This window comes from Pagrus pagrus, assembly GCF_965226575.1.
Source record: "Pagrus pagrus genome assembly, chromosome: 6".
Classification (NCBI taxonomy): domain Eukaryota; kingdom Metazoa; phylum Chordata; class Actinopteri; order Spariformes; family Sparidae; genus Pagrus; species Pagrus pagrus.
The window spans coordinates 19,961,770-19,984,812 of NC_140190.1; the positions used below are offsets into that span (position 1 = coordinate 19,961,770).

Sequence of the window (23,043 nt, forward strand, 5' to 3'; positions counted from 1 at the left end):
CCTCCTCCTCGGAGTGACACATGTATTATTAACACAAGTTTCAAGTGCTATCCATGCAGGGACACTCTCAGACTTTCACAGGTTTCTGTCGGTGCTACCATTTTGATTTGACTGTGGCTCAAGCAGTTTCTTGCGAAAACATTAAGAATCTGTGACACCAGTGCACAAACTGAATATTTCATCCACTTGGCAGCTCAAAAGCTCGGAAGTTCAGGCCTGAGAGCACTTCTATCCATTTATTACCAAACTGGCTTCATAAAAGTCTTATAATGACCAAGTTGGAGGTATTATTCTTGAACTTCGAAGTTGTCCCGTGAACGGGGAGAGGGTCTTTTAAAGTGCACGTGAAAGGTCAAGAAAAGTAGATGTGTGGGAAAAGTGATGGCTGATGCTGCAGCGTGGATTTTGCCACACTTCCATTTGTAAAATATGCATGTTAGACTAAGCTGCAATGTCCCACGAGCCCCAGCGCCGCGGCACATCATCCAAATTCAGCCGCATGCCTTTAATGTAGTGATGGTCACTATTTTGGGAGTGATCAAGCATGGGGAACATGATAGAAAAAAAACAAACAATCACGTCCCACTAAACTCCACCTGCCCTCGTTGCTCTCTCTAGTCGAGAGGGGAAAAAAACACAGTTCACCAGAAGTTCACATGTCTATTATCATCATCGAATTTGGCCGATAAGCCTCCGAACCATCCCTGTGATGGCAAGGGAGGGAGGAGGAGTGAGCTTACCAAACTTACCCCAACAACCACTGTTAATATGACAGACGACGTGTTCTACACTTCTGACCCTGATACGCAGGGTCGCTGTTCGGTCACACTCCCGCTGCAGGCTCTGAATGTGTGTGTGATAGGTGGTGGGGGGGCAAACAAATTACGGGAAAAAAAAAAAGCAAAACCCCCAAATATCTTATTTCTGGCCCTGTGTCGTAACATTTCTGAGACTGCCCCGCCCAATATGAAAACGAGTTCAACTAGAGTTCAAGCTCTGAGGCCATGCCCCCTCACCACCACGTCACCAGGCAGACGACGTGTCGTCACGAGCGAGAAAGGCCTCAACTATGCGCCCTACTTTCTGGTTCTGTTATCGAGGCCGCAGCGACCCCCAGCGGGCTCCACTTTAACCATTAACACTTCATGTTATGAACCGCATCACTGTCACTTGTGTAATAACTTGTTTTGGTATATAACATCATCTGAAAACTGAGAAGGCCCGCTTATGTGTTTTAATTCCTTGTAAATTACATTTTCTTCTATATATGAATCTTATAAATTATGTTCATTTGTCCTTCACAAAATGTCCAATATATATTTTAACATTTCTATTACTTTATAAACTGAGAAGCTTGTTATTTTAAAATTTTACAAAAGCACCAAAACATACAAAAAAACATTCTATCATTCTGCGCGACACAAACATGAGTAACAGTTTAATAACTAAGGAAAACAGATTCTGTATTATCATATTGTGATTTCCAAAAAAAGGAAAACAGGTAAATAGCAATAGATTTTTTTCCACTGATGTTCATGATTTTAATTCTAAGGGAAACATTTAAAGACTGTCATTAGAATTTCTAAAATTACCATTAATTGTTAGACAATTTTATATTGTATTTTGATTTACATAATATACATATATGTATTTTATTTAATCATATTAAATTGCTAAAATTGTACACAAGTAAAATTATTCTTCTCACGTGTACATAAATGTTGTGATACAAATATCATGTTCAGTAAAATTACATTTTCAGAAATGTTCAGCACCTAAATTACATGACCCCATTATCCTGAGTTTTGTTCTTTGAATCTATTTTTTTTTTTACATTATATATTATAAACATTATATTAAAAAAATAATAATTTAAAAACCAACATTGTGGTAAATTGTGACTCTGAATGTTAATAAACGTTGAGCTAACCCTGATATAACTTATCAAATAACATTAATGTTCAATATTTTGTTTGTGGAATTAACATTGTGAAATTCCAATTGTAATAAATAAGACAAATAAAGGTCAAATATATTCGATGAACTAAAGATATGAGTACAGCCGATGGTTAAAAGGAAAAAAAAAAACTGCATTCAGAAAAAGCAACTTTATTACATTTTTGAAATCACTTTTTTAAAAATTGTGTACATCCTAAAATGTGTTGCAAAATAATATGTATAGGCATATATATATATATATAGATATTTTATAACAAAAATAACAATGATGTCAGTGTTAACAATAATTTCATGAGACAGTGGTTTATAGATATTTCATCAAACAAAAAAAAGGAAGAAAAACAAAGGATTAATTCATGGTCCCATTACAACATATTTACCATTCACACATAGCGCTCTTAAATGTGGTCATGGAAAGAAGGGAAAAACTTAAATATAATGACATGCTCAAAATCTCTTTGTTTGAATGTTTCAGCCTTTGAGTTGAAAACATGTAACCAACTATATTATGTAAATATGTGAATTAAAGATTTTTTTTTTCAAAAAAATGTTTTCTTGCAAATCATATGGTAATTAAGTAGTATTTTTTTATTATTGCAAACGCAGTCTTTTTTCCCCTCTCATTATTACTGTGCGTATTCTTTCTCCAGAGAATAATGAAACATAAGTCGATGCAGTATGGAGGAAGTTTATCTTTGTTTGTATAGATACATGAAATCCCACGAAAAAAAGAGAAATCAAATAAATAAATGCAAAATAAATAAAAAATAAATATTCTGGTAGTTCATAATGTATTTTTGGTGTTTGTGAGTATAAAACCTGAACAAATTATCAAGAGGTACAAAACAAACACAATCTAAAGCCTTTGGGGGGAAAAGAGGTTCTCTGACTGACTGGTTTGTCTTTTCTCCACTGCAACAACTACAAGACTGTTGTTGTACAAAGAAGTAGCAAAAAAAGAAGCAGTTCTTCCCTAAATGTGTATTTGTAATAGTGCACTTGACCTTATGGAGTTATCTGACCGACTGATACAAACACCAAACATGAGGCTCAGCATTAATGACGAGGATTTACTTCGGTAGAAAGACAAAGAGCGCCCACCAGTGTTGAAAATGTACGCTACATCAGCATCGGACAATTAGAAACTAGTATGTCACAGCTTTATTAAAAGCAGGAAACCTATTTGATCATTCAACAGCCATTAACTTCAATTAGAGTTTGACAGATATCCATAGCTTTTTTTGCTTTAATTAATTTCAGTAATTGTAGATATAATTACTGAGAGATGATTCTGAGCCAACTAATGGGACTATTTTAATGCCAAAAACTACAAGGACTTAGTGTTTTCCCTGAGAATTTTATTACTGAAGTTTGAAATGTCTTTGAAACAGCATTCTCATCCCCTTGAGATGACAAATACAGCATTACAGTTAAAACCCACATGAATAAAACTCTGTGTTAGTGGTTCGTTAAGACAAATTGCTTCAATGGTGGAGGCCACTCTGAAAATATTAAATCATAAAGCACATAATTCAACATTTGGATGAATAAATACAACTTTCAAAGCAAACAAAACACAATTTTGCTCAACTTTTTGCTGTGTTCAAGGAGAAACCTTCATTAAATCGGTTGTGAACAGAAGTGGATGGAAATTATATTTTCCTCAAGGTTGAAATCCTTTTAAATGATCTAAAACTTTGAGAATTTTACTTTAGAAGATGAAAAAACCTGATTTTCTACCAACTCCTTCAATAATATGAATGCCTTTTTTACCAGAGGATGAGGTATTAAGTAGCTGAAAAGCTAAGACACAGGTCAGCTAAATCCACAACCATATGGCATGTCCATCAGCTGAACAATTAGTGTTATATTGCATGTGCTGAAACACAGAATGTGAGATGCACCTACTTTAGTTAGTAGTTTGTGCAGAACACAAGAGAACGGAAAGGATTTTCATCCAACGCTTACACATGCAGTGTCTGCAGGATTCTATATTTCCATGGGAAATATACATATACACCATATCAGTGCTTTGATCAGCCTCTGCACAGAAATCTGACAAGTGCAAGCACTCGGGAGGTGGTGAGGTGTGTGTTTTCACACTGCATGCAGGTCCCAATGCAGAGAGTGAAACTGTGGAGGGACTCTCAGGTACAGGACAGGAAATCTCCCACTGTGCACTGGAAAAGGGAATAATATACAGGATGAGATGCGGCAAGGTGGTAGACAAGGCAGATGTTCACAGTCTGGAAGTTATCTGATCATGCACACAAATAAATAATTTTCATTTACATGGAAATATATCAACTTCAAAAATCCAACTGACCACTTTGATTGTTACTGGCTCATATAACATTTTCATGCAAGGAAGAAAATTGTCTTGAATTAAAGGTCCCATATTGAAGACACTGAGATTTCCATGTCTCTCTTTAATATAAAGCAGGTCTTGTTGCTACATAAATACCGTATGTTGAAAGTATCAAAACGAGAGCAGGGAAATGCACACAGCCAGCATTTACAAACTGTGCCTTTAATGTACCCCGCATGGCCAAGAGTTGCACAAACACAGAGGTGATGCAAAAAAAATGGAGGGTGGTGCCTTCTCATGCCTGTAAGAGCTGACCAATCAGAGCAGACTTGGCTTTTTGGAAGGGGCGGGGGGCCTTAAAGAGACAGGCACTGAAACAGAGTGTTCAGACAGTGGGTGAACAGAGGTGCTGCAGCAATGAGCAGTATGAGAAAAATAATGTGTGTGAACATTTAGGCATGTGAACATGTTCTTGTTAACACCCAAAACAAAAACAAATATGAACCTGAAAATCAGCATAAAATGGGACCTTTAATACAATACATTATCTGTATGATATTGGTAAAGAGCTACCTTCCACTTCTATTGCATCAACCAACTGTGGGATTAGCCACCGTTGACAGACTCATCCGCTTGCTCCTCTGCAGCAGGTGCAACCAGCCGGTCGTATGAGAAAGCCAGCATCATCTGTATTAAACAATATAAAAAAAGGGAAAGACAAAAAGAGGAAATGTTCATCGAGGAGGCTTTGAGAGGCAACGCAATATTTAATTTGTTTTCTAAATCCATCCGTGTCTCTCTCACACACAGAAATAAACTACTAAAAATGTTAGCAAAATGAAAGTAGAACGTGAAACGGGAGTCGTAGAGCTTGAACCCTGTGACCCTCCTCCTGAGCTGTCAGCGATGTACAACAACAAAGAAAATGAAAGAAAGAAAACACAGGACTTTGGAAGAGTGTTCCTGGTGGACCCAATTTAAGCAAAGAAAGTCCAGGGTAGACCTCATTTCATCTGTTTGGAAGAGCACACACTGACTCCTTCTCACACAGGCACACACTCTGCTTGCGTTTTTTCCTCTTTCTCAGTGATAGTGGAAACATTTGTTTGTTGGGCTGTGGTTCGCCCACGCTTCATTACAGGCATTACATGCATTTTGTTATGCTTGTTTGTTCCCTAATGTAAGAGGAGCTGCTGGCTATAAGATGTCAACTTGCATCTCTGATTCCTTACTTTAAACCCTTTGCTGTGGTTTGGTTATTTCCTATTTGTTTCAACCAGATTCCCACTGATAAAAAACTTGCATTTTTAGAAACAGAAGAGGGACCCACATTTACACAAATTATGTGTAAATGAGGTCTGCCTCTTGTGCACGTGGATAATATGCATAAATCCAAGGGGTAGTTCCTATTTTTATTAATACAAAGCACATGGCAAAAGGTTTTTTTTTATCTTTTCGCCATCTCTCCCCTTTCATTGCATTTAAGACACAACACACCTATTGTTCGAATCATCTGCCCCCTCTAGTGGTTGCCAGTTTGTTGCCCTACCTACCGTTGCAAACACAAGCAAGCTAATGCTAACGTTGCTCATACTAGCTAGATAACATTAACGTTGCTTACCCTAACTACTATTAATGACGTTAATGCTAGCTAGCTAACGTTTAGGCAGTACTATAATCCGGCACATACTGTAGAACTCAGACATTTTTACTTTTTTTCCCCACCAACTGGCAACTACCAAGGCTCTTGCTGCTGCAGAAACATGCCACATACGGCTTCATACTATTGGCTCACAAAACGGTAACCAGCTGTCAGAATTCCTACACGGAGATAAACAAAACCAAAAAAGATTTTATGCACAATCATAAAAAATGGAAAAAAAAAGGAAAGGATCATTTTATTCAGCACCTTCCCACAAGCTCTGCAGATGTATTATAAAAAATGATTTGTCCACAGAAATATGACCTAACTAATTTTACAATATTGGTGCCATTGCAACAAGCTTCACTACTTTTTTTACACATCTTGGTTGGTGGAATTGTTTTAACCATTTTTTGTTTAATTTACAAAATATGCTTAACTGTGTTCGGTGTTAAATAAAGAACACAACTTGTATGAAATGTGCTAAAAAAAAAAGTAAAGTTAAAAAACAAATCCTGATTTAGATCTGGACATTTTTGATCCAAGAATAAGCAAAATTCGATCTGATCCTCGATGATACGGACACATGTTGGTTAGTACAAAAAAGTACTGAGATCTGATACACAGCCCTAGTGGTTAATTAAGGGAATATTATGTAGAAATTGGCATTTTTGTGCAATATGGCGCCCCCCACAGTTCCTTAGCGCAACACCACTGTTGTAAATAAAAACTACTACAAAACTCATTACGTCACGGTGATCCTACCCTCTCACTGAAACTACATAGTGCAGAAACAAGTGATACGGGGGCTGAGACAGAGTCACCATTCACCCTATTACAAGACACTGCCATCAAAATGATTTTGAAGCTGTTATTTTAAGGTAAAAAAAAGTTACATAATGTTGCTTTAAGATACACTATATTACATTTGGTTAGGGTTTCAATCGTGTTTCCTTTTGCATACCGTTAGCAGTACCAGCAGTGCCATCATCACCCCCATCATGATATACATGTTCTCAGTCAGGCCACCAGCCCACAGAGGGCCCAGGATGGTAGCAAGACCTCCCACTGAGCGACGCACTCCCTGGCTGAAACCTGCAATACGCACAAGGCATAAAGACATAGAACTCAACACACCAAACACCAAAGGATACAGGACTGAAATGTTTGAAATGTGCAGTCGATGTCAGGGACAAAGGACCCACTACTCATTCCTATATACAAATACCATCCAACATGCAGTTCTATCTCCTTCCCACAAGATGATGCAGTTTCTCACCTTGTGTTCTCTCAGCAGTGACTTTGGAGAAGAGGGAGACCTGAGCCACGGCTACAAATGGTAAACCCAAAACCTGCAGAAACACCCCAATGATGAACTCAGTCAGCTGCCATGGGAAACCACCTACAGAAAACACCAAAAATACTGAATGAATAAGCATGATACAGCCAAGTTTATGATTGTGAGGATGCCAATGCTTTAGCTTGCCAGTCATAGGTTTAAGATTTGCATATATGGCCGTGTTAACCAAATTGGAGGATGTTCTATACTTGGGCTTATCAGTAGTAATACGCCTGTACAATAAGAAAAGTGAGGACTTTCTTAGGCGCAGTCTGACCTATTGGCTTAGCCAGGAAGATGAGGCACCAGACACCGGAGATGTTGCAGATGGTCAGACCGATGGCCAGTACCACACGCTCAGCAACACGCTGGCTCAGCCAGCGCACAAACAGGAAGCCAGCGATCACCTCCACACCGCAGAGACAGTACATGATGCTGTTCTCCAGCTCCCCATAGCCAAAGAACTTCTGGGTCAGCGGGGTCACCATGGTCTGGGGGGAAAATGGAGGGAGACGTTGGCACAGTGCATCAAGTCATTTTGTCTCAAAGACCTGCAAACATAACTTGTCTGCCAGCAGCATGTCATGAGTCCTACCTCCTAGCTAAAGAAATATCAAGACAACTCAAGTTTTTTATTCAATCATATCTGTGTCTGTGTGCGTGTTTCTGTCTGTGTGTCTTTACTGCACCTCCAGCGCTGTCTGATTGAAGAGTGTGATGAACTGAGCAGCCAGCAGCACAACCACCTCTTCTCTCAGGAACTCTACAGTGACAAAGACACAGTCAGAAACAAAAAGACCTTAAGAGAACGTGTTTGAAGCCTTTTGTAGACTTTTAATTGACAACAGAATGATACTCACACACACACACACACACACACACACCTCTGGATATGCTGAAATTCTTAAAGGGGCTGGAAGACTCTTGAGAGTTGGTCGGTACGGGAGAAGAAGGTGGAGAGACGTGGTTCACCGAGGCATTTAAGGCAGCGGACCTGTGGTACGTGTGTGAGTTGGATGTCACCACTGAGCCGTACGACCCCCCCAGCTCCTGGGACCCCATCAACGGCTTTTCCTCCTCATTGTCCTCATCTTCCACGAGCCCTTTCTCGTTCTGCTCATCCCTGCGCTGACTTGTCAAACTCTCCTTGGCTTTCCCCCTCTCTAGAGGTGGTAGGTCCCAGTACATGAAGACCACCGCCAGTTGAAGGAGAATCCACAGCAGGCACATGAACAACTGCAGGGGGTAGAAGATGAGTGTTATAGCTTTTCTTTGGTGGAGAAAAATGTATTACAGAGTTGAAACAACTTGATGTGCGCCATATTGTGGTCCTTACCCCTGGTGCAGTATATTTATTGACCACAAAAGGACCAATGTGGAAATCACAAAGCCTCAGGAAGATGTTAAATGCTGGACCTGAATCGAAAACACAAAGGTAAAAAACGCATTTTATCCAACCTCAAACTCTGGCAAATCATTCTATATAATCCTGGTGAAGAGCAAATGATTCTCAAAAGCAACTCCAAATCATATCATTTATTTGTTTTGACTTATCGTGATTAAATACCCATGCATTATTTTTAAAAGTTTGCGTGTGAGCCCACTTAAATCTTCAAAGTCCCAGTTATCTTGTGCGGTGTGTTCTTTGTAAAGAATACATAACCATTACATTTAATTCAATTGAAATGATTAGCCTTTAGTAATCTCATCAGGAAGCAGTGGAGCACTGACCAATCAGAAGGCCAGCTTGTCGGCATGCCATGACAGCAGCAAATACAGTGGCACGATCCTCGTAGGTAGTGCTTCTGGTTAGAAAGCCAAAGATAGATGAGCCGGCTCCTGTGCCGACACCTGAAGAAAAATACATATTTCAAGAGTAAGTTACAGCGCTGACACACTGAGGTTGAAACCTGGAGCTCTGCAGAGGATGTACAGCATTGGTGTATTATGTCATATCATTTCTTATCACTTTAAAAGGGCCCCTTAGTGGCCCTCAGTTTCAAATGATTCAGATGGTACCCCTTTAGCATCACTTAATGCACGTAAAGGGCTCTGCGGTAAAGTTAGAAATAATACATTTGCAATGTCCAGTTAGACTTTCAAACTAAAGCTTGATAACAAACGTTAAGCATGTTATGAGTTTTGGACTGTTAATGAAAGTCACAGTTTGGTTATGTTTAGGCACCAAAACGACTTGGTTTGGTCTGGGAAAACATCAGGGTTTGGGTTGAAATAAGTAAGTAGGTTCAGTAACATAACTTCCGTAATGTGAGTCAAAACAACTCAACCTTGACTTTTGCTTACATACAGACTTGAACTTCAGTGGAAGTCTCGTGCTCGATTTACCCAACCACCCCAGCCTCCGCCTGGGAAGGCGTAACTACAGCGTCATTTGAAACATCCGGCCACTGACCAAGCTGCAATATTTGAGGCGTTGGAAGCGAGAATGGGCTGACCTTTACACAATGATCCTGCCAAGCTGTACTGATATGTCAGTTGTATTCTACTGGCTTGCCACCTGCCAAATGAATAACAATAAGCCACAGTGTCACTTTGTGCAGACTCACCTGCCACCAGTCTGCTTGACAGCAAGAGCCATTTGGAGAAGCCCATAAAATACATGAAATTACCTGGAGAGGAACAAGGAGTAGAAAAATTAAATGAACCAGAAGGATTCATATAAAACGTGTGTGTTCTTGACATGAGAAGTTGAATATGTAATATTATTAGGGTATGAAATTTGAGTGGACTCACCAATTATCTCAAAACAATTAGCAAACAAGATGATCTTCTTGCTGGTCCCAGTTCTGTCAGACCAGTGGCCAAACAGCGGTCCCGAGAGGAGGCCACTCAAGCTGAATGCCGACAGGGCCAGACCCAGAAAATATGGTGCTGCGTCTAAAGTCTGCAGGTACCTCCATATTGTGGGCAATATTACAGCTGGGGAAAAAGAAGTGAGCAGATATTAGTATCTACACATCTCCTGAAGAACATCTTCCTCTGAGGTAATGTATTTTTGAAGAAAGCTAAATGTCTACACAACAACAAGGAACATGATGTGATCGAACTCCATTCCAAATTTGCTGAACGTACACTCTGTAACTCAGTGATGCTGAGTCATAAGCCCTGCATGGAGCCAATCAAGCATACTGTGGCTCTGTTGGGCTGTTTGTACATCGGCAGTATCACCCAGGCTCCATCCCCATGGCATCTCACCTATGTTTATTACAACCCTGTGACTCCCCTGAGCCCTACAGTGACGTGTGTCAGAGGCAAAGTTAAGGCAGTGTATATCACTAATAAACACTGCAGTTGTTGTTGATAACCATAAAGTCATGATAAACTAATACATTCAACAAATCTGTACACGGCCAGCAGAAAGATCTACTTGAATTGATCTATCACTCATGTCGCACGCTCCGTCGAATGCAGAACAAGAAACAAGGTGAGACAAGGGCAAAACAAGAGTTCAGATGATGTCTGTGTGTTTCAAATCTAGGTGAAACTTTGAACCTTTTCCATGTCGGTGCTAGTCATGCTGAGAGAGCTGACAACATACACTGTGAAGTTTAACTTTGGCTGCAGACAGTGGTAGCTCTTCCTCCTGGTGAATAGCGCTGACCCACTACAATCCTAATTAAGTTCTGGGGACTGAAGACAGACAATAAAGCACTTGTCAGAAAATTCCAGAGAGGAAATGTTTGCTCATATTTTCACATTATCTGGGAGATATGCCATAGTATCATCACTCTGACAGAGACATCTGTATGTGGGAGGGATAATGCTTCTTTGTCTCAGATTTTTAGGACATTGCTACTGTAGTGAGCAGTGGTTGAAGAAGTATTCAGATCCTTCACTAAAGTAAAATTGTTCAAACCAGACTGAAAATACTGCTACAAGTGAAGTCCTTTATTGTGTCAAGACAGCTTCAAAATGTTCATAAAACCGTGTCAAACACACAAAAAAATAACAAAACATTTTACCTGTGAGTAATAGTTATTGTAGGGTTATTTTACTGCACGACAGTGACCAGCATTATCAGGTCAATCTGCAAATCTGGATGCAATCATTGCTCAGACTGCATCTGTATCTTAAATCATCCTCAACATTGCGCTAACCCTGCCCAAGTTTCATTTCAATACCAACCGTGCTGCAGATTGATTCAAGCGAGAACATCAAGGTTATGTTTTTTGGTATTGCTTTGCAGGATTTTGGAGTTTTAACAACACAGTTTCTATCGTAGGCTACAATCACACTTCCACGGGTCTCTCTGAAACACAATCATTAAAGCTTTTAGTCAATAAATAACTCACTTAGCAGGTTAACATTAAACTTGGGCTGGATTCAATTATCTAAAAACACAATGGAAATGTTTATTCAGGGGTGCTGCAAAGAGGGAATGTTGACTCACTCATGTCCTCAGTTTATCTATAATCCTGATCACAGCCCTGGACGACCTATTCATTCCCAGATAGACTCACACAGACTGATAGTTGTGTTAAACTCGTGCAAATACAAACTGTCACTGGTTAACTTGTTAAACCACTCCAGTACAATATGTTCCACAGTCCTCAGAGCTCATTGTTGTGACACTGGACGTAAATACAACAGTCAAAATATATACTAAATGTAATTAATGGTAACTTTATGTAGGCCTACAACAATAGCTTGACTTAAGTAAGCCCAAAGTGTTGAATCACAGGAATGAAAACATGTTTAAGGTGTTTAAGGGGAAATGATTAGGCTTGCTTTATCATTATCAGATGAGCTTTGTGACGCATTTTAATGGAGATAACAACAAATAAAAACAGTAGGCGTAGATGACAGCCGCAAACACAACAAAATCACATCTCACCATACTCCACACCGCTCAGGAGAAACACCAGCCCGATGGTGAGGAATGTCAGCTTCCTTTTCCGTCGATCATCCATCGTGTCTGGCTGTTAAAAATCTTCTTTCTCTACTTTGGCAGCTCGTCTTCATTATTCTTCAAGATGCGCGTCCATTCTCTCTCCATGAGAAACCGCCGCTGACATAATCCCGAGTGCGGTGCTTCTAATTACAGCTGAATGCAGGCTCATGTCACCGAGCCGGTCTGTCTGCAGCCGCTTCGGAAAACGCTTGAGATAACACAGCACGCTGTTTCTCTACATATCTCTACAGTGAGTGTGCACGGAGCCCAGTTCACATCCGCAGTCACCTCACAGGGCAGGTGATACCAACGAGCTCCAGCCCCGACCCGCGAGCATTGAGCAAGCGACCGTCCCCGCGACGCTCCTGCGCAGTGGAATCCTGACTACGTCACTTCCGGCGGACTGTACGCCCCCTTGGCACATCCCCAAAACACTGAACCTCACTCTGCTTCATGCACACGTCTCAGATTAGTTTGTGCATTAGATGCATGACTATTTCCTCATAATACAATGTTGACTCAAAGGCCCATGTGATGACGAATCACTTTTCACAGTCACAGTTTCTTTGATTTTCAAAATGAAATTTGACTGTGAAAAGTGATTCGTCAGAAGCAGAGTGAGGTTCAGTGTTTCAGTCGAGCGCGTACCTCTACAAAGGCCCATGAGTCCCCTGTGATTCAATCGGATGTCAAATCAAACACATTAAAATCTGCTAGAACAAGATTTGTATGTGTATCATCAAATTGTACCCTCATAAATACCAGCCACCTAAATACACAGCTTTTTTTCATCAGGAGCTATGCATTTAGCCCCATCTTGCAAAAAAAAAAAAGACAAAAAACATCATGGATCTGTCTCTTTATCTGGATCAGCACCAAAAGTTAATAAGGTCTGTTTGGGCCAAAAGCCATCCTCCATCAAAGTTATGTGGAAATCTGTTTAGTGGTTGGTAGTGTTATCCTACTGTCAAACCAACCAACCAAACTTGTCAAACACTTCTGTATATAGTTAAACCAAGATTGTCAAAATTTGATTTGATTTAGATTCAGGATGTTATTAGTGTATTGTCGGTTAAATTAGCTTCCGCCACCGGTAGGAAAACTAATTTAACTGACGATACATGACTCACCCTGATCATTCACCGGTTGGGTGTGTGAGCAAATAACCCAGAGTAGGCCATGGGTTAAGGTGTGCAAGAGCAACAAATACTGCAAGTCTGGGCCTCAGGATTGTGGATTTGCTGTTTCAGAGTCCTGATGCAAAACACTTAATACCTTTAGGTTTTTCAGCCGAAATGCGTCACATTTTAAGTTACTGAGCATTAGCACAAAACCCAGGAGCTGCTGCTGCAGTACTTAAAGTATTGCCGTTGGCTTTGAAGAAAAACCTACTGTATACCACTCAAATCCAGTGGTCCCAACATATACTGTGCATTCTTAGAATTACTTGTTTTGGTACTCACGACAACAACTTCTTTTCTGAAGGCTACAAGCTGATTCTGCAGCATCAGTACATTGAAATGTATTTCAAGCTTCCCATGCACATACCGAATCGTCCCTGACATCAGACAGAATTAACAACTTGTTACACAGTTTACATATCCAGAGTGTCAGAACCAGCTCTGTGGAGTGGGCAGATTCCAAAGCCTGGACTCAGGCTTGCACGAGTCTGTATGAGTCATTTGCAGAGTTCACATCCTGTGACATCTATTACCACTGACATTGAGAAGCCTGTGCTGCAAACAAAAGCTGCCTCTTCACCCTTAATTCAATTTTCTGTCTCCTGAGTGTCCACATTATAGTTTTGCTGCCATCCAAGCAAGTATAAAACTGTTGCCCGTGGCGTGCTGGCTAATAAAGTCTCACCTGTGAGCTGGGAGAAAAGTATTTTAACTTCCCAGAATACCCAGTCAACATCTCAACTTCCAGTGTTTCAAGTAGCTAGAATCTGTTTGATGAGGTTAATTAAAGTGTGCAAGCCAGGTTTAGAGGGGAAAAAAAAAAAGAGTACTGAAGACCAAATTAGGTAGCCGCTAATCACTCTGAGGACTGTACACAAGGATTATAGCTGTAGAGTATTGATTTCAAAGCTGATTTTGATTGTAAGCTTTATTCCCAACTTTTGACTTGAGCTTTAAAAGAACAGTTCTCTGAAATTCCAGCCCCAAAAGTCAAACAACTCAAGCACCTGGGATACAATGTTCCAGTTACTCTGGATTGATCACCCTCATTGTAAGCAGTTTTCACTTGAAATGTAGGAAGGCCACACAATCCCTTAAATGAGCCCATTTCTAAAGAGATGACACTGACTGTTCCATTGTTTTAAATGCAACTTTTCAAAGCTGTTTTGTCAGTCCAAAGCCTTCTGGATTACATATCTACCAGACGTGGTTTATCTTTATTTGTTGGCTGTAGGAATAAATGTCTAAATACTGCAATAATTCATGTTCAGAATTAATATAAATTTGATGATGTATAGTCTTTCCCAAGCACCAGTTTCTTTATAAAAACCTTCTTCTGCCCTATAGCCTGTAGTCCAAATATTGTGAAACAGTGTCACAAATAGACTGTTTATTCTTGCTGATAACAAGTAAAGTAAAACCTTATTCAACATGTCTGAAAGAGCACCCATGCTGTTTCTTAGGCACGTGGTTGGAAGAAAACACAAATAAGATAAAAGATTAACTAATAGATAGAATGAAAGAATGCCAACACAAATTATAATTAAAGTATGATCCAATGTGACTTACGTCTGAGAATCATTTTGTATAAAAGAAATCTTTATTTACAGTTTGCCAGCAGATTGAGGTTGCAGCAAATATCACAGTCTTTAGTCTGTAGTCCATCTCCTTAGAAGAAACATTTTATAACTACGATAATAAAAAACTAAACATATTTTCCTCAAAATCAATGAATTCTGTCCGTGAGTTGCTCTTGGAGATGGGCCTCTGCACCAAACTTGGGAAAATGAATGATCTCAGGATGCAGTTCAGCATGGCTGTGACTGTGGCAGTGGAAAAACCAGGCTAAGTAGGGGAACAGAGTTGGGTTTTAGAAGGCCAGTTTCTTCATGAGAAGGTAGACTCTGGAGTCCACCTCAAAGCCGTGAAGGTTGTTGGCGTCTCCCTGCAGCCTCATGAGGAGGCCACCGTAAGACACATAGGCAGAGCTGAAAGAAGGAGCACATCAACACAATGTGATTAAAGGTAACAAATGAGAGAGAGTACGGAGACCAAAATTGATGACATTATGATAATTACATCTCCTTATCTTACAGACTTTTGTAAGAACATGTTAATGACTCACACAGTGGTGCTCAATCATTTTCTGTCATGCCCCCCTTGAGAAGCCGAAATAGGTTCACACACATCCCATCCCACAATTTTTTGATCAAATCATTAACAATCATTGGGGAAGGAACTCATTAAAAAGGATCCCATTGCTGCACTAATAATGTATTAATAACAACTGTGGTGCTACTTGTTGCAAAAGGTTTATTTTGCTAAGTCATATTAACATATTTAAGCTGATGATAAGTGATTTATGAAGAAATTACTTCAAAGCTTCATTTAAACTGAGTTACATCACTCACAGGCGTGTGGCTGCTTCTGTTGAAGTCTCGTCACCCTCAATCTTGTAAACTTTTCCGTACATCACATAATCGAACTGGTCCGCTCTAGAAATGTAAACAAAGATCAACGTGAATACAAATTTGAACCAGCAAAAAATACTGCGTACAGAAGGAGACAATCACACTAAAAATGTGCACACAAATGATATTATATACTTTATTTATTTATATATTGTCCACTGAATTGTATTTGTTTTTATGCTATATATTACAATAATATTTGCATGATAATGCTACGTGCACAAATATACCAAAAGCAATTATACCAATGTTTTACCTTGATGGCCGGTCATCCTGAGGATTGTACTCTCCGTCATCCGGTGTTCCATCTTCATATAACGTGCTGGCTATAACCAGTCTGAACTTGTCACCTTAATGAAATGAACAGATGCAAACAAAGTAGGTTTATATTATGAGCTTAGAGCTCTTGGGTTAGTAATGTATCTTTGTGATTTTGTCTTTTGATTTTATTGTTTAGCTTTACATTGCTCACTTGATGAAAGCCAGAGTTTGTAAACAAAAGTTTAACAGTGAGGATGGAGGTGAGTGTTGCCAAGCAAATATGTGACCCTCATGTCAAAAAATAGAAAGACTGCTTTACATTTAAGAGTCGAAATTTACCTTGATGACATATGAAAAATTAACCGATTTGCTCAGATCACATTGTAAACAAACTGAACTGAGAATACGACTACTACGTTAAAAACAATCAATACATGACTTCCAATCCTTAACTCATTAACTATCAACACCGATAAAAAGATTGTCACTTACCAAGATCAACAGGATAGATCTGAATGTTCACATCCAAGATGAGGTCCATCTTAAAAGATTCACTTTCACAATGTAGACGAGACACTGTAGCAAAACAGTAAACAAACAGTACAGTTTGGATGAGTTCATCTGCAGTTTTAAATTGAGAACTGTAATTGAAAACAGCACTGAATACAAGATAGAAACCAAGTGAAAATGGAGAGAAAGACAAAAGGAAAAACATCTCAGTCTTACACTTTATTTATGATTTATGGGTCATGTCATATTTGATAAAAAAGATCAAGGTGTCTGTCAGCAACAAACAAAAAGGTAGATCACATCAATCCAGTTCTCAGATCTTTACACTGGCTTCCTGTCTGTCAAAGATTTCATTTCAAAATCCTGCTGTTGGTTTATAAAGCACTGAATGGTTTCAGGCGAAAATACATTTCTGGTCTGCTGCTACGTTATGAACCATCCAGACCTCTGAGGTCGTCAGGTACAGGTCTGCTTTCAGTCCCTAGAGTCAAAACTAAACATGGAGAAGCAGCGTTCAGTTATTATGTACCACATATCTGGAACAAACTCCCAGGAAACTGCAGGTCTGCTCCAACTATCACCTCTTTTAAATCCAGGCTGAAGACCTTTCTGTTTGCCACAGCCTTTCACTGAAGCAACTTCAAGGCTTTGAACTGCACTGTGACTATTTTTTAGTCTTGTCTCTTTTAAACCTATTCTGTTTTAGCCTACTTTCCTATTTCTTAGCTTGTTTTAATGTTTTGTTTCTTGATGTATTCCTACTTGTTTTTAATGTATTTTAATGTACTTTTAAGCCCCTGTAAAGCACTTTGCGTTGCCTTGTGTCTGAATTGTGCTATACTAATAAACTTGCCTTGCCTTGTCAGCATATAATATACAAGGAATATACTATTCACACACCTCTGTCAAACTTCTTGCCATCAGGATCGATGTCCTTTACGTCAAAGATATCCTCAAACAGAATTCCAGCCATCTTTGTCCTGGTCTATGCACTTGGAAAGGAAAAGATAAGAGATATTATTAGGTTGGCAAAACAAACAAATATACATGCCAAGGAAGCTTCTGACTAACAACATGCTCACACGTTATCTGGTGATGAGGGAAAGTGTGATTTTACAAACACAATGTCTGCAGGTTTTTTAAAGTCAAAACTTTTATAGGCTATTTTTTTTGCCAGGTGAAATAATTTAACACCTGTCATGATTAGAGGAAGCCCCTCTTATGTGATGCAGAAAGGACTGATATGACAGCACACTGAAAATACACATTCATCAGCAGAGACGAACTGATAGAGAGATAACAGAAGATCATATCTAACTGTTATGATCAAGTTTTTATTTTTAATGCATTATAGGCTTAATGATTTAAGGAAATGCGATGCTTGTGAGAACCTGCCCTAGATAACCTGCACAAGTTACCATCTACATCAAACTAAAAGATGCAGAACTTTAAATAACTATTAGCAAGATGAAAGGGTTGCTTAACGTTTCACTGTATATTTCACAACACTGTGTCAAAGTTTCTATTTATATCTATACAGTATGGTAAATCCTGGGCTTATAGTGAATGCTTGGTGTTTATCCAGATCCCACACTGCCCTGTTTCACAGGCTACCACTACAATTCAGTCCATGTGGAACATTACAATCAACTCTCGCTGGGCACGTATAACTTAAATAGAAATAAATAATGGGCACTAAATACTCTTACTTGATGTTAACTTCACAAGTTAGCTTGCATAGCTGAATTAGCATTAGCCAAAATTATAAGGTCCTGTCATAGTGTTAACTACAACTTCGGCAGTGTCTCCAATTCAGGCTAGCTGTTAGCTTTAGCATGTTATGCACAAAACTCCCCAAGCTTACCTCAAATATGACGAAGTCCTTATATAGTGCGCAGAATAACGCCGCAGTCCCGCTTTCTCTTTGTGGCTTTGTGTTTAAGGTGTGCTTTTACACTAGATATCTTTTTCGAGCTAAACTTCATTCATTACTACGTGAGACAAACTGTACCGCCGCGGAACAATGTGCTCAACCTTTGACACGCAAACTGCTTCCGGTCGAAAATAACGTTACTAGTTGTTCTAAAAATGTTGATGCTGTTTATAAGCTGAATTCACGAGAGACCGTGCAATATTAACTATTTCTAAATGAAAAGCACAATAGTCTCTCGCTAGTTTCGAGAAGACATAACCTAATTTGAAACAAACTGGATGTTATACGAAAAGTGGACTGTGTTGTCAGTATTTACGACATTTGCCTCTGCTTTCCAGCTTGCATCTCTCATCCATTTGGTTGCTAGGTGTTTTAGCGTCCTGTCTGTGTACGGTTGCTACCTAATGGCTAGCTAGCTGATGTCAGCGCAAGTGAAGCCTATAAGCCCAGCCGAAAATGGATTATATAAGTTTTTCTTGCGGATGAATACGTTGAAAGCGTTGCAAGCACGAATTTACCTACTAAATGATGTGCGAATAAGGTGAGAATTATGCTTATATCCTCTCTTAACGTCGGATAACGCTGTCTGATTAGCTTGTCAGCTAACCGCTGCTGCTAGCTTCCCACATTTTTGCATGAATTGATGTTGTCGCTGAAGTTGATCGTTAGCTAGATTGTTGGAGATATGTTAAAATTCAAAACCAAAAACGATCTCATCTGATCACGCTGTGGTTTAAAATGCCAGTAAAATGAGATGTTTATGTTATTTGGTGATGAATATTACTATAATTTGCATTAAAACCTCTGCATTGCAGTTTTACCTGAATATTAGACTCTGAAACACAACGACTGACTGTATATTGAACCTCATTAAAACGAAAGCCATTTGTAATAAATATATTCGAGAACTACACTTTCTAATGTGACTATTTAAAGTGCCATGTACTGTCCCATCCTTGCAGGCTGTGCAGAATGCCTGCTGGATATACAGACGCTATTTAATGAATACAGAAGTCTGTCAGTAGGTGTTTTAAAGGTTTTAGGCACTCACATGAGCTCCAGGGAGGCAGCCAAGATGGGGGACATCTTGGCAACTGAAGCCGATCTTCTTGGGATGATCAAGGAGGTAACAAATTAAAATTTTGAGCATGCAAACAGAGCAATATGCAGATCAGAATGAGCACAAACACTTCAGTAAAGAGATTTGTCAAGACAAGAGATGTACAAGTTGTTTAACTTGGATGATTAAGTCAGAGCTTCATTCTGCATCGGTTAAGGTGGACTTAACGCCACTTGTTTTTTATGTCTTTTGCAGTACCTTAAGTTTGAGGATTTTGAAGAGACTGTTCACAGTTTTGATAAGGAGTGCAAAAACAAAGGCAAGCTTGTCTCAAAGCCTCAAGGAAGTACGCTCAGGGACTCGAAGACTCGTGTCATTCAGGTAATTGATACAGTTCTTAAAATCTGATGTTTCTGCACGTTTGTTGATTATTTGTGGTGGTGACATCTGGGGATGGGCAACGAGAGAGGTGAAAAGTGAAATGTATTTGACCAAACATTGCTAATTATTACCATGCAGTTGTTGCAGCCTGAGGAATATTAGCCTATGCTTTTAGTATTCATATTTGTTATTATGAAACTATGGTGTGGTCCTTAAGGGACTGTTCCAGTTGAGAGTCAAGATTGGCAAATTCACGTTTTAAAGAATATTTTTTTCTAAATTTAGGCTTTGCTAGTTATATGTATTATTGATCCTATCTCTTAACTTTCTCAGTCTTTTTCAAGTCCTGTCTGCGTTATTGTGTATTAATCACCATTGTGTGATATGTTTGTGAAACAATCATAAAAACTAGAAAATTGTTCTTGCTGGTAGATGACCTCTTTCCAGAGTTCTTGTTTTCCTCCAACTCACTAATCTTTAACTCTGACTTTTCTAGAAAGACCTCCTCAGCTCTTTTGATGATGGAGACCACAAAGTGTTCTTTGAACTGTGGACAGACAATATTCCTTCAGAGGTCAAAAACACGGACACTGAGGCCCAGAGCCTGGAGTTCTACCTTCACATCCACTTCACCATCTACCCACTGAGGAGGCACCCTGGTAGACATGTATGTGGATCCATTTTTTTTGTTTGTTTTTCCTTTTTTTTTTAGATTATCTGCAAACAAAATCCAACTATGTCTTCAAACCATTCTGTTACACATAGCTGAATATCATTATGTGCTATTCTTCAAAATGTCCACTAAGCTGTGCTACAGGCTTTTTCTCAGTGTAAAGTAAAGTTAATCAGTTTTCAGTGGTGGTAGAAGGCTAAAGACACACTTATATAATTGAACCGAATGTGTGCAAGCAATAGTGTTTTTAACTGAATTTCTGTCATTGACTTGTCATGGATTATTCCCTGGAAAACCTGAATCTGTCTTTAGGACCGAGCTGAGTTTGAGGAGAGGATTTCCCACTTTAAGCAGTACCTGGAGACTCGGGGAGCAGCACTGAGCCAGACCACAACGTTTCTGCCTTACTATGCCTTGCCTTTTGTTCCCAACCCCACTATCCACCCATCCTTCAAAGATCTTTTCCAGGTGCTCAGCTAATTACAGAACATTACCTTATTGGTTATTATGCACCATCATTACACAGCATCACCTTCAGATTGAACATTGACCATATTTTCTTCCAAACTACGACATGTATGTTTAGGATTCCTGGATACCGCAGTTGAGGGATAAGCTGGAGCAGTTTCTGTCAGTGACACTGAAGCCGTCCAACACCCCAAGGCTGCTGAATTTATACGTATCCTTTATTGTGACTTGTTCACATGTAATTTTGCTGTTCCCAGTAATGTGATATGAAAAGCAAATCTAACAGGTTTTTATGCAAATCCAACAGTGCCGAAACAAATGACACACAGCTTAATAGTTGTAGTGGAAATATAACTTTCGTCTACTTTTATCTATGGAATGCTGAAATCAACTTCTTACACCGCCATTAAATTGGATATTTGGCAATGTTATTCTACTAAATTGTGATGAACTGTGTTCATACGGCATCTGGCATTCCTCACAGAGGTGGCTTACACAACTGCATTACATTAACTAAAAGTTGTGTAGACTCATCAAAGGAGACCCATGTTTCCAGGAATTGGCTTTAAAATAATAAATCAGCTAGTTAGGAAAAACACAACTAAATCTAGAGGGGGACAACTCAGGGGTCTAACAAAGGCTAAGTACAAAGTGATTTCTATTCTGTCTTCTGGCTGAGCTGCACACTGAAATCTCAAAGAGAAAGCCTTTCTGTAGGTGACTAAAGAATTCATTAGCAGTCAGACTGTTGCCCAGACCTGGTCGTTTCATATCCTGCAAACAAATCCTGTCTGATTTGCATTTATAAATGGTTGTGTTTGAATATGGTGGGACCCTATCTGATACTAACTCACCCTAGCTCCTTCAGAGTCGAAAGGTAAGTGAAGGAGAACAAGTATTGTTGCTTTTACTGGAAACCCACTGGATTGACTATCCTCATTGCACATTCAAGAAACTAAACCTGTCCCTGCTGGCCAACGATCAAAGCATACAGACCAACATCATCCCAAGGGCTGACCAGAGGAAATCTGCCTATAAAACATAAAGGAGCGAGGTTAACTAACATATGTAATCTTTCAATGTGCAAACACTTCAGTGGGCAGTACTTTTGGCAGCTAATACAACAAACATAAAAATACATGAAAATTTACTATTGGTGGAGTGGCCTGGCCACGTTTGTCTATTTAACCGCACTGAATGAGAGCTATGTTTGCTTACGCAAGGGTTTTATGAAATACGTCAATCCCTCCCTTTAAAACAAACTAGTATTGATCCCATACTGACGCATATATCTCATCAGACAATGAAAAGGATTATCCTTGTGACAAATTTGCCTGCTCCAAGCAGGATGTATAAGATACTCTGTGTTTGTCTTATGTCATGGATGAGAGCATTGGAAAAAGAAAAGAAATACATTAAAAATGTTTTATTGAGTGTTCAATTGAGTGCCAGTGTGTATTCTTTAACATGCGTCATGCAGAAGGAGGGAGGAAGGAGTACTAAAGGTAAATATCCCTTTTAAATAATCAACCTTTCGCAGATTCCGATCTGTCCATCAGTCAAATTATGTCTATCATGTGAAAATATAACTGCAGACTGCCTGTGTGACAACTTGTGCTGGTCAGTGTCAGTTTCTCGATGAGGTGCTTGATGTTTGGCTTTCATTTCTCTTGTATCCATTTTAAGAAAGAAATAAAAGCTTCCCACCTGCTGAAATCTTCAGGCACCACACCTGCTTACTGCTTAACAGTGGTGGAAAAATATCTAGATGAAGGTTTCAAAGCAAGTGACAATGTCTTATTATTACACAACTTTGGTCATGTAGATCACCAAGGTCATAGGTGTCTCTTGTGTGTCCAGTTTGTCCAGACTCATTTTACTGAACCAAAACTGTTAATGTGTTGTGAGTATGTGACTGCTTGTCATAAATACAGGAAAAGAAGCT

At 39.3% G+C, this 23,043-nt stretch overlaps 3 protein-coding genes across 6 annotated transcripts in view; 1 reads left to right on the forward strand and 2 right to left on the reverse strand.

Moving 5' to 3' along the window:
- Window positions 1-2,093: 2,093 nt before the first annotated feature.
- mfsd8l1 (major facilitator superfamily domain containing 8-like 1) lies at window positions 2,094-12,511 on the reverse strand. Its single transcript, XM_084356088.1, has 12 exons — window positions 12,104-12,511; window positions 10,003-10,188; window positions 9,816-9,878; window positions 8,980-9,099; window positions 8,585-8,664; window positions 8,133-8,484; window positions 7,938-8,011; window positions 7,526-7,739; window positions 7,189-7,311; window positions 6,874-7,004; window positions 4,841-4,954; window positions 2,094-4,139 (listed from the first exon to the last, which is right to left on the reverse strand). Exons 1-11 carry the CDS (start codon window positions 12,177-12,179, stop codon window positions 4,874-4,876), a joined length of 1,500 nt encoding a protein of 499 aa, XP_084212214.1. The 5' UTR covers window positions 12,180-12,511; the 3' UTR covers window positions 2,094-4,139; window positions 4,841-4,873.
- A 2,367-nt stretch (window positions 12,512-14,878) lies between these two features.
- polr2h (RNA polymerase II, I and III subunit H) lies at window positions 14,879-18,772 on the reverse strand. The gene is made up of 6 exons (XM_084354795.1): window positions 18,448-18,772; window positions 17,484-17,575; window positions 16,566-16,649; window positions 16,069-16,162; window positions 15,753-15,836; window positions 14,879-15,329 (listed from the first exon to the last, which is right to left on the reverse strand). The coding sequence occupies exons 2-6, from the start codon at window positions 17,554-17,556 to the stop codon at window positions 15,212-15,214; spliced, it is 453 nt and encodes a 150-aa protein (XP_084210921.1). The 5' UTR covers window positions 17,557-17,575; window positions 18,448-18,772; the 3' UTR covers window positions 14,879-15,211.
- Window positions 18,773-18,864: 92 nt separating this feature from the next.
- Window positions 18,865-23,043, forward strand: part of armc9 (armadillo repeat containing 9) — a 28,037-nt gene continuing 23,858 nt past the window's right edge. The window contains exons 1-7 of one of the 4 annotated variants that reach the window (XR_014622735.1): window positions 18,865-19,057; window positions 19,453-19,642; window positions 19,832-19,957; window positions 20,454-20,624; window positions 20,943-21,098; window positions 21,217-21,309; window positions 22,579-22,603. Coding sequence is in view for 1 of the 4 variants with exons in the window: in XM_084354794.1 (XP_084210920.1) it covers window positions 18,936-19,057; window positions 19,453-19,642; window positions 19,832-19,957; window positions 20,454-20,624; window positions 20,943-21,098; window positions 21,217-21,309; window positions 22,579-22,603 (883 nt within the window). In the remaining 3 variants the exon portion in view is untranslated. The remainder of the gene's footprint in view (window positions 19,058-19,452; window positions 19,643-19,831; window positions 19,958-20,453; window positions 20,625-20,942; window positions 21,099-21,216; window positions 21,310-22,578; window positions 22,604-23,043) is intronic. The other 3 variants (XR_014622736.1, XR_014622737.1, XM_084354794.1) reach the window with 3 other exon arrangements.

What these genes read in the sequence shown, in the direction of transcription:
- mfsd8l1 (XM_084356088.1), bottom strand. Translation starts at nt 12,179, where the DNA reads ATGGATGATCGACGGAAAAGGAAGCTGACATTCCTCACCATCGGGCTG. An exon ending in CCTGAGCGGTGTGGAGTATG is followed by an intron (nt 10,189 to 12,103) that starts GTGAGATGTGAT and finishes CTTTTTCCCCAG; the next exon opens with CTGTAATATTGCCCACAATA. An exon ending in GTCAAGCAGACTGGTGGCAG is followed by an intron (nt 9,100 to 9,815) that starts GTGAGTCTGCAC and finishes ATTTTTCTTCAG; the next exon opens with GTGTCGGCACAGGAGCCGGC.
- polr2h (XM_084354795.1), bottom strand. Translation starts at nt 17,556, where the DNA reads ATGGCTGGAATTCTGTTTGAGGATATCTTTGACGTAAAGGACATCGAT. An exon ending in CAGGATGACCGGCCATCAAG is followed by an intron (nt 15,837 to 16,068) that starts GTAAAACATTGG and finishes TTACATTTCTAG; the next exon opens with AGCGGACCAGTTCGATTATG. An exon ending in ACAGAAGCAGCCACACGCCT is followed by an intron (nt 15,330 to 15,752) that starts GTGAGTGATGTA and finishes TCCTTCTTTCAG; the next exon opens with CTCTGCCTATGTGTCTTACG.